Source organism: Cynara cardunculus (genome assembly GCF_001531365.2).
Source record: "Cynara cardunculus var. scolymus isolate 2C chromosome LG 1, CcrdV1, whole genome shotgun sequence".
Lineage (NCBI taxonomy): Eukaryota > Viridiplantae > Streptophyta > Magnoliopsida > Asterales > Asteraceae > Cynara > Cynara cardunculus.
The window spans coordinates 20,838,378-20,848,398 of NC_037528.1; the positions used below are offsets into that span (position 1 = coordinate 20,838,378).

The 10,021-nt window shown below is 36.2% G+C and overlaps 1 protein-coding gene across 1 annotated transcript; it reads left to right on the forward strand.

Annotated features, from left to right (window-relative positions):
• Positions 1-1,083: 1,083 nt before the first annotated feature.
• On the forward strand, positions 1,084-8,187 carry LOC112527498 (increased DNA methylation 2-like). The gene is made up of 3 exons (XM_025138185.1): positions 1,084-1,183; positions 5,343-6,397; positions 7,720-8,187. The coding sequence occupies exons 2-3, from the start codon at positions 5,347-5,349 to the stop codon at positions 7,971-7,973; spliced, it is 1,305 nt and encodes a 434-aa protein (XP_024993953.1). The 5' UTR covers positions 1,084-1,183; positions 5,343-5,346; the 3' UTR covers positions 7,974-8,187.
• The last annotated feature ends 1,834 nt before the right edge of the window (positions 8,188-10,021 follow it).

Sequence of the window (10,021 nt, forward strand, 5' to 3'; positions counted from 1 at the left end):
TTATAAAATTATAATTAGTTTTTTTCCAAACAAAATTGTAATAAAGTGTTGTTAAACAAGATTTTATCTATTTAAAATTGAAACTTAATTAAATAAAAATAAACATCATATAATAAATTGTTGTTAAATTTACCATTTTCAATTGTAAACTACAATTTAGTCCCTATGGTTATTAAAAATAACAATCTTTGCCTTTATGGTTTGCAAAAATATACAAATTTAGTCCCTCCCTTTAACGACCGGTAAAAACTCTAATAATTGTGGAACGTTTTCCTTGTTTTATCGAAAGCATTGTCTTTTACCCAATCAGAAACGACATGAATAAAAATCGTATAATCAATTTTGATCAAATAAAAAACAAAAAAGTCGACGAAATGACTGAAAATGTCTCTTACTTAACGGAATTTTAGTGATAACTAAAAAAAAGGATTAATGGGGTGTTTGGGATTGCTTATTTGAAACAACTTATCATTTTCTATAAAAATGTTTATCAACTTATTATAATTTCTTCAAAAACTCTTTATTACCGGTTTGATACTAGTATAAGTTGTTTATCCAAACACTAAAAAGTGCTTATTACCAGTGTCACACCGAAATAAGTGAATAAGTATTTTTATAAGCAAATCCCAAACAAATGCGTAGTTTAGAGTTAAGAGGTTGTTTGTTTACCTCTTAATAGTTTTATTAATAGGCAACCTCTGAATCGTTAAAAGATGAATCTTGTTTGGTAAAAAAAAAAATCATGTCTCTTAATGGTTTTAAAACCCTCTGAATGATTTTGTATCATGAATCTCCTTAACCATTAAAAGCATTAATTTTATTATACACAATTACCAAACAATTATATTTTATTTTACAAAAGAGTTTTTTAATTATTTTGACCAATTAATTATTTTACACCAAACCATTTAACAATTCTTTAGAGTTGAATTCAACAAAAAGAACATGATAAAATAATAATTATATTTGTTTTGATGGTAAATTTAAATACAGTTTTGGATTGATGGGTAAAAGCCAAAGAATCCACGTCGTAGATTTTCTTTATTCAATACTACTGCCGGCGGCATGAGTGCAACTACCGGAGCTCACCACCCTTCAACCCTCAAAAATCAATAATCGCAACCACTGATTCATCGCCCAATTCTTCTTGCTTCAAACCTTCCACGATTTCGCTTCGTTAAAGGTCAGATTTCCTCCCATCTTTCACTTTCTATTGTTGGAAAGTTCTCCCCAACTCTGATTTCGACTCCTCAGGTTTTCTTTGCAATCGGATTCGTATTCTTAACATGCATTCATGTTTTCTGGTCGTGTTTATGTTGATTAGTCATCAACGATGAATTTGTTTTATAATCATTCGTTTTTTCTGAGAAATTGTGGGTTGGATTTTTTTCATGCCCTTGTGATTGGATACATTCGATAATCGATGTATACTCAACAGAGATTCTAATTTAGCGAGTCAAATGTTACGGGAGGAAAGAAAATTGGTGATTGATTATACTCTCTCAATTCGTTAAAATGTGTGCAGTTTGAATTTGAAGTTCAAAATTTTCATATTGAGAATGGATACGGATCCTTTCAAATCTTTTTGAACTTTATGTCATATCCTAATTTCTACGAGCAGAATAAGCTTACTGTTAAATTCGTGAGAGAATCTTTAACAAAATTTGAATTTAGAAACTAATAGTTTGACCTCCAGAAGCAATTCATGGCTCTATTTCTTTTGGGTTTGCATTTTAACCTTCCACAACTAGATTCAGATGTCATTCAGATGGTTTTCTTCTTGTAGTTGTTTTTGATGGAATAATAGGAATAAAATGTTTTTGATGGAATCCAGCATAAGATATACAACTGGTCACGAAGTTGGTATAAATGTTTTTAGTTTCTGAATAGTAGGAATATAATGTTTCATCTACTCTACATTCTCAGTTTCTGGCTCCACAATAATTGTGGCCACTGAGTTTATCAAGGCTGATGATGTCTTACAGTCGCAATTTGCCGAGATTAGTCTGGGCATAGCCCGAGACAACCTTCAAAAACAGTTAAGGATTCTCCCACAGGGGATGCCTTATAAGAATAAGAATATGGAATCACAGTGAAGAGGGTTTTCCTCTAAATAGACGATGATATGTATTTTTTTTTGCAAGTATAGCTTATGCCAGAATATTTTTTACAATCCTATAATCTTGAATATCTTATCACAAATTGGTCCTATCGCGTTGTAGATTGTTAATAAGCACCTGGATTGATTGCAAATATATTATGTTTCTTGGAAATGTCTGTTGGTTTTCTGATGTTGATGAGGCTCTTCTAATTCTAAGAAGTCTGTTATAATTAGTCAATCTCAAACGGAGAACCCTCGTGGAGTAAATGGTTGTTGACAAATTCAGCTTTAGTTCGTGACAGTCTGAAAGGGACTTCTTTTTATGAAGACATAAGGTTGTTGTTCAAAGTGAAACCTAAAGCAAATGAACCCAATATATCCCACTCGAAAGTAGTGTCTGGGAGGGGTAGGATGTACGCAGACCTTACTTCAACCACTAGGATCGAGAGACCGTTTCCGTGAAGACCCTCGGCTTGTGCATACTGCAAGGGTGTGTGCAAGCAGGCAATAAGATAGGTAATATAACAGACTATCAAGCAATATAGCAGGTAGAATAAAGATTCCATGGTGTGTGCACAATTCAATGGTGTGCAAGCAGACAACGTAATCAGGTAAAACATGTAATACAAGTAGAAACTAATGTACATAGCAACTTAAACATGTAGAACAGTAAGAAAGTTAAAACGTCGATAAGTTGATCTCTGTTACATCTTTCTTCTTTGTTCCTTGTTAAAAGTGTCTCATGAAGTAAAGGGCATCACTGACTGCAACAGGTTGCAAAATTAAAAAGTCTATCACTCAGTCCATCGTAAGGCTGAAATAGGCATATATTCAGTTCAGTCAGATCTCTAGAGAGCGGAGGTCTAGATTCAATTATTTCAACTTTCTGAATGCTACTTGTTTCATGGGTGTGGATTGAATTTCATTCCTCAGTGGTCCAGGAGTCCAGATGGAATATTTTGACCCCATTTAATTGCTTTTATGATAAATACACTTTTGGAGTGCAGTATTTGTGAAACAAATTAGCATACAAAACAACATTCACTTGTACATCTCCGTGGAGTTGGGGGAAGGAAAAACTCGGTTGGGACCGACAAAAGCGGAATCGGGACTGGACCAACCAGAATGGAACGAGCTATGTTCGGTTCGGTTCTCGGATCCAGACTTTTTCAAAGATCGGTCTTAGGTTTGGTCCAGTCCGGTTCAAAACGAGAAGCAAACCGAGTTTTTTATATTTCAAACTCGAAATGACGCTTTTTTAAGTTTATATTTTTCAAATCAAAACAAACCCAAGTATGTATTTGTTCACGGTCCAGTTTGGAACTGAACCACTTTAGTTGGGTTTATTTTCAGTTCCATTATAATTTTTTTCGGTTTCAGTCCGGTCTGGTCCTGTTCCACCCTGATTGCACACTCCTACACGGATTAGATCTTCTAGTTTACTCTGATCTTGAATTTCTCATAACTTGATCACTGCTTTGTATGTTCAGAAAATTGCCTTACAGAAGTACATACAATTCATATTAATGAAAATAACTATTGATTTGTCTGTCATTATTGAAACATTAGAGAAGAATAAGTTTGCTTTACGGAAGTATGTTTGTCAGAGTAATGATTGATTTGTTTGGTGTGTTTTCGAAGTTGTTACACCAAAAGAATTCATGTCTGGCAGATCATCATAGTTGATGGGGTAGGGACTAGGGAGAAGAAAGGAAGTTGAGGCTTACTGATGATTCTGCGTGTGAACTCTACTATTCATATATCCTTTTTGAAGTTATTAATTGATAAGTTACTTAATATGGTGGTGGCCACCAACACCACCTTACCCAGGCCACACTAGCGGGTAGTGTGGATGCTAAATTTACCATGTCCTTTTCTGTCTTGAGGTTTAGGGGCTGTTTGGTTGGTTTTCTATGAAGTTCTGTATGGATAAAGCTGTATGTGTGTATTAATCTGTCTGTATAGATTGGGAAGGTTTTTGTTTGGGAGGGGTTTTCCTAGATGGAAGGAGCATGTTTTTTAATTGGGAGACAAGTTTGGAAAATAAAAACTTGGCTTTCTGCATAAAGCTCACCCCTAGAAGCTTACTGACTAAGCCACTTTCTATATCATTAAGCCACTAACAAACAGTCATATATAGTTGACCGAATAAGCTATGAGTCCCATTAAGCCTATTAAGCTGCTAACAAACAGACCCTTACTCTCTGAAAAACCTAGCTCACTGGGGGTCAGTCTCACTTGATAGAATAAAAATTAAGTTTTTATTAGAATATTATTTCGGACAACATTGTCTTGGTGATTTATTGTCGTCAGCTTTTGGTGTAATTGAGATTTACATGAGAGTGAGACTGAAGAGGTGTTGGTTAAGTTGTCATACAAATTAGGAGGTGTGGAGAGCATGCTTGCATAAGCTAACTACAAGGGGGTCGCGCCCCCTTGCAGTTAGGGTCTTCAGCTTCAGTGCTTGGGTCAATAAAGCTGATCAGTGAGTGCCCTCCTTAACTGCCTTGTAACCACTGTTAACTACCCGGTAACACTGGTAACACATACCTTTAAAGAAGCTTTAAGTCCCGATTCATAGATACGAACAGAATATAATCTGTGTTTTTACCGTCGTTTTCTGCCTAAAAACAGTAAATAAACAGTAAATAGGATAAAACTTGACAACTATTGGGCTGTTACATGTTGACACTTCAGGATAGTGTCCAGTTTTTTCCCCCATGATCCAATTTTGTACGTATTTTAGAACCCAGCCAAGGACAATGTAATTCACAGCATATACCTCTAGGCTTCTAGCAAAATGATTGTATCTTAACACAATTATCCCTCAACTTATTTGAATAGAGCTGCTCAAAGTAAGATTTAGCTGTTACATGAGCTGACAGGGTTGAAGATTATTGAAGTCATTAATCACTGGTCATTGCATTATCCATGGATTTATGACCTCAAAACTTTCACATGGTAGTATCTTTGGATCGACATCTTGACTGCAAATAACCCCGTTTTCCCTTTCTCCTGATATGCTTGTGTACTCACTGTACTGTTGGAAAAAGGACTTCTTGGTTTTTGAAAATAAAACATTGTTATCACTTAGCAAAGCAATGTGCTAGATAAATTGTATGGTTATTTTGATGATCTAGTTGCATCATGCCATCATTGACTTGCCCTTGACTTCCGGTTATATAATTGGTTTTTTCGTTTTGCCTTTAGTTACCCTTATATGGTACCTTCCATTTTGCAGATTAATGGAGGGCTCATTCCCGGTTAGAGAATATCTCATTGACATGGGATCAGATATGGACGATAAATCAAGCGGAAGGACGCCTACGGACGATCAGTTTTTCCTCTTGTATTTCATCATGGGTACCTATTTCGGACCTGATCTCAAGGAAGAAACACAGAAGTCTGTTTTCCAAAGACGTGCCGAGGGTCTTCCACCATATACTCCAGAAAAACTAGCTGGTTCTTGCATTAAGACAGTAGAAGTAGAGAGAGTCTACTACTATGTGCTTAGAAAAGCCGATCCATCCATCGTATTGAAACTACCATGGCTCCAACAATTTTTTCATGGGAATCTCTCAACCTCTACTCGAAGCCCAACTCTACCTTTCCCACAATTCGATGATCTCTTCCCTCCGAATTTGCATCCTCATTCGATGTTCAAAGGTCAGTATGAAGCCATTAACAACATTGTATTCATTAGTGACCCAAATACCCTTTATATCGGACCAGAGTATCTTGAAAGGTTTAAGAGGCTGACAAGGCTAGAAGATGTCCGTTTGGACAGAGATGACGCCAGGCGTCATACAACTGTTGATGGGAAAGTTTTATATAACATAGATGTGCAGGAGATCGATTGTCATAAAGAGTCAAGGCCAACATCTTCTGGTGGACCTGAAGAAGAAACGCCGCCTTTAAGTCCTCTATTGAAGCATAAAGGTTCTTTGCCGACCAATGGCGTGCCTTATAGTGATACCCCACCTATACGTAGTGTAGTTGGAAATAGTACTCCAATTTCTGGTTGTGTAACAAACAATGGTGGTTCTGCTGATTGCCTTTCAACTGGAATGAAATCGAGTGCCCTGGCTGAACTTGGATCAGATATGATATTTCTTCCTTCTCGTCCGACTAGGGAAGAGTGGATTAATATCGTAAATGCCACCAAAAGTGGATGTGCGTTGACTGGAAGCGCTACGATGGGTCATATTGGTCCAAATATAGGAAGCATCGACATTGGGGAATGTGAGGACTCGTATCTATTCCGTGTCTCTCTTCCTGGAGTAAAAAGGGATGAAAGTAAGTTCTTTTGTTTGTATATGTTTACTTACAAAAGCTGTCACCTTTTCATTCAAATCACTAAATTTTGGACCTATGGAGATCAAATACGCTCAGGTAAAATCAGACTCTTCAACTAAAACCAAACCAAACAGACTCAGGGCCTGTATGTTAGCAGCTTAACGAGCTTAATGGGACTTGCAACTTATTCGGTCAGTTGTACATGACTGTTTGGTAGTGGGTTCATGATATAGAAAATGGCTTATTCAATATGCTTTTAGGGGGGAGCTTTATGTAGAAAGCCAATTTTTTTTTCCAAACCTATCCCTCCCTATAAAGAACACGTTCTTTCTATCTATAAAAAGAGCCTTCCAAACAAAAACCTTCCCGATGTATTAAGGCAGATCAATCCACACAGACAGCTTTATCCCTATAGGACTAAATCAAAAACCAACCAAACAGCCCCTCAGTATATCCCACCCGAATCTCTGGTCTGGGCGGGGAAGATGTGCGCTTGCCTTACCTTTGTCTCTGTCTCACAAGTCATAGAAGATATTTACGAGAAGACCGCCGGCTTGCAAAAAAAGAAGAAAAATCAGACCCTTCAACTAACCAACCGAATTCGCCCATTCAATTCATAACCAATTCACCACCATTGACTAGTTTATGAACTCCTCTAATATTTAGAAATAGATATACACGATGGTGATGATGTGGCATTGTATTACTTGTGAACTTTAAGATTTGGTGATCTTAATTATGTTCTCTTTTTTATCTATTATATTTCTCGATTACCTATCTTATTGCCTGCTTGCACACGCCTTTGCTTCGTGCACAAGCCATGGGTCTTCACAAAAACAGCCTCTCATTCTTAGTGGTTGAGGTAATGCCTACATCCCACCCCTTTTGGACCCTACTTTCTAGTAGGATATATTGGGTTCGTTTGGTTTGGTTTGGTTTGGTTTGGTTTCTCTCTATCTATCTTTTCCATTTTTGGCTGTATCTATCTATGTGGTTAGGTTCAGGGGAAAACCGTAAAAAAAAAATGAAAAAATGAGGAACACCCGTTCAGTTCATTTGGACGGTATGCACATATGCATACAAGTCATTTGATTTCTCCGGTATACACATGTGCATATCATTCACACATGCATAAAAACCAAGAACAACTTCAATTTCTTGTATGCACATGTGCATACAGTCCAGATGAATGGTTACCTGGGTGTTCCTCAGTTTTTATTTTTTTGGGTTTTTCCCCAGAATCTCCCTATCTGTGATATTTACCTATGGTTTTTGTAAATTAGCTGGTGGTGGTAAAACATGAATTTTACTTGTGGCTGCAGGAGAATTCAGTTGTGAGGTTGAGGATGATGGTAAAGTATCGGTAAGGGGAGCAACGGTGACGGGTGAGAAAACAGTGTGTAGATTTGATCAGATATTTGAAATGCAGTCTCAGAAACTTTGTCCTCCGGGTCACTTTTCCGTCTCGTTTAAGCTGCCAGGTCCCGTTGATCCTCAACAATTTTCTGGGAATTTTGGCACTGATGGGATTCTGGAGGGAATCGTGATGAAGGCACGTAGAAAGGGGAAAAGATGATCTTGATGCATTCGTTTACTGGTATGCTTTATGTATTGCATCATGTTTCTTATTAGAATCTTCTCGTTAGATATTTCGACTGCTTACGATGATCAGGTTAGGTCCTTCTTAGACGTCGTTTGGGTGACATAGACTATGCACGTCACTATGAGTAGTCGTGTACTCGTCACATTAAATTATATTTTCTAAATATAGAATCACCAGTTTTATTTCCTTTTTTATCTAAAACGTTCTAGTGTCAAACACACGGCATTCATTTACCTGTCTAGTTACTATCTTAGTGGTGCATTTGGTACGAAAATGGGACTAGATTGGACTAGTCGGTCGAGAGTGAGGTAGGCGAGTGAAAAGTTGTGAAAGGTTGTAAGGTTTTAATTTGATATGGGTAGTTTAGTAATTTATCAATCTTGTCTAATTTACCATATTTTTCTTCCACCTTTTTTTTGGAAGAGTATCCCAAGTTATGCCTGGACTAATCATGACAAATTGTGACTGCAAAAAATCATATGAACTCAGTAGCCATAATTGTTGTGTACGCTTGGAATGAACTCTGGGCAGATGGGATATTCCACTATACCCCCACTACGCACAACCCTTGTGGTTTGTTCCACCTATTTTGGTGGACAAAATACATTTACCATTCTAATGTTGTATCAAACATGGGATGACGAGTTTGTACCGTCCTATCCATGTATCCCACGTACCAACTGTATCCTAATTGCATATCTTTTATTACAAATCAAGTGCACCATATTTGACGGTGTTAAGTGCAGGGGTCAATTTGTCGTGTAAAACACAAAACAAGTGCCATTTGTGTATTTAATGTGTTTTAGGGACCAAATCCAAAATTAAGGCATAACATAGGGACCAAGGATGTAATTCACTCTTTCGATGTCTACATCGACCAATTAGAGGTGGTGGAATTACGTATTCATTGTAGGGATTTTGAAGGACACACGATCTGAAAAACCAAAGTTGTAAGTTTTACCAACAACTGAATGCAGAACAAATGGATCAAATATTATGTCATCCTTCTCGGTTTTTGTTAGTGATTGGTTCTTGTGCGACCTCGCAAATTTGGTTTGCAAGAAACAAGGTAACATTCGGTGTTGGTGTGTCATTGCGAAGGTCGTCACATGGGGATGGATCCATAATCGATACGAATGAAGTATCAGAGAAGATTTCAGTATTAATTATATTTTTAAAATATTCAAGACATTTAATATTCCAATAGATTTTCAAACAAATTTATACAAAGTAATAATTTTTTATTTTCACATTTATCTATTTTGAACCAAAATAAATAAAGAAAAATAATATTGAGCATAAAAAACTTTAAAATCCCAGTTTTTCAACACAAAAATCATAGAGTGACATTTGAAATCTTATTTTACTTATTATAAGAGGTGATGTTGAAATCTCAAAACAGAATCAATAAGGCTGTTTGTTTTTGTAAATCTATAAACGTTTGGATCCATATAAGAGCTTTTTCCCGCAACTTCTTGAAACTGGTTCTAAACTTTTTTTGTTAATAAACCACAACCACCATTTTATCCTTCTAAATTCAAACCGATTAAAAAGTTCGTCAAATGTAAGAAAAACGTTTGAGATTTTTATACTTAGAGCTTTTTATATGTATAGCTTTCAGAGGGAAGCATTAAGCTCGTGACAACCCACCTTTTCATCAGCAAAAATCATTAAAATTGAAGAAAGATCAAATATGATAATAAAAGCATTAAGTAGACGATGGAGAAAAATAAGTGAAATTATGTCGGTAAAAACCATAAGCAACTAATGTAGGTAATACAAAACATTTATATACATGAAAATGATGACGAAAGATTCAATAGATTTACATATAACAAAACTAACGATGAGATCAAGAAAGAATCACAAAAGACTGATCGACGAAATTGACAAATGATCAGCAATCAAACTGAAAAGAAATCGATAATCGATAATAAAACAGAAGATGGAAGTTGATATGAGACGAAACACATTTCTTTCTGGTTCGATGAAATTTGGAATCGTGACTCTTTTGTAATTTA

What these genes read in the sequence shown, in the direction of transcription:
- LOC112527498 (XM_025138185.1), top strand. Translation starts at nt 5,347, where the DNA reads ATGGAGGGCTCATTCCCGGTTAGAGAATATCTCATTGACATGGGATCA. An exon ending in TGGAGTAAAAAGGGATGAAA is followed by an intron (nt 6,398 to 7,719) that starts GTAAGTTCTTTT and finishes TTGTGGCTGCAG; the next exon opens with GAGAATTCAGTTGTGAGGTT.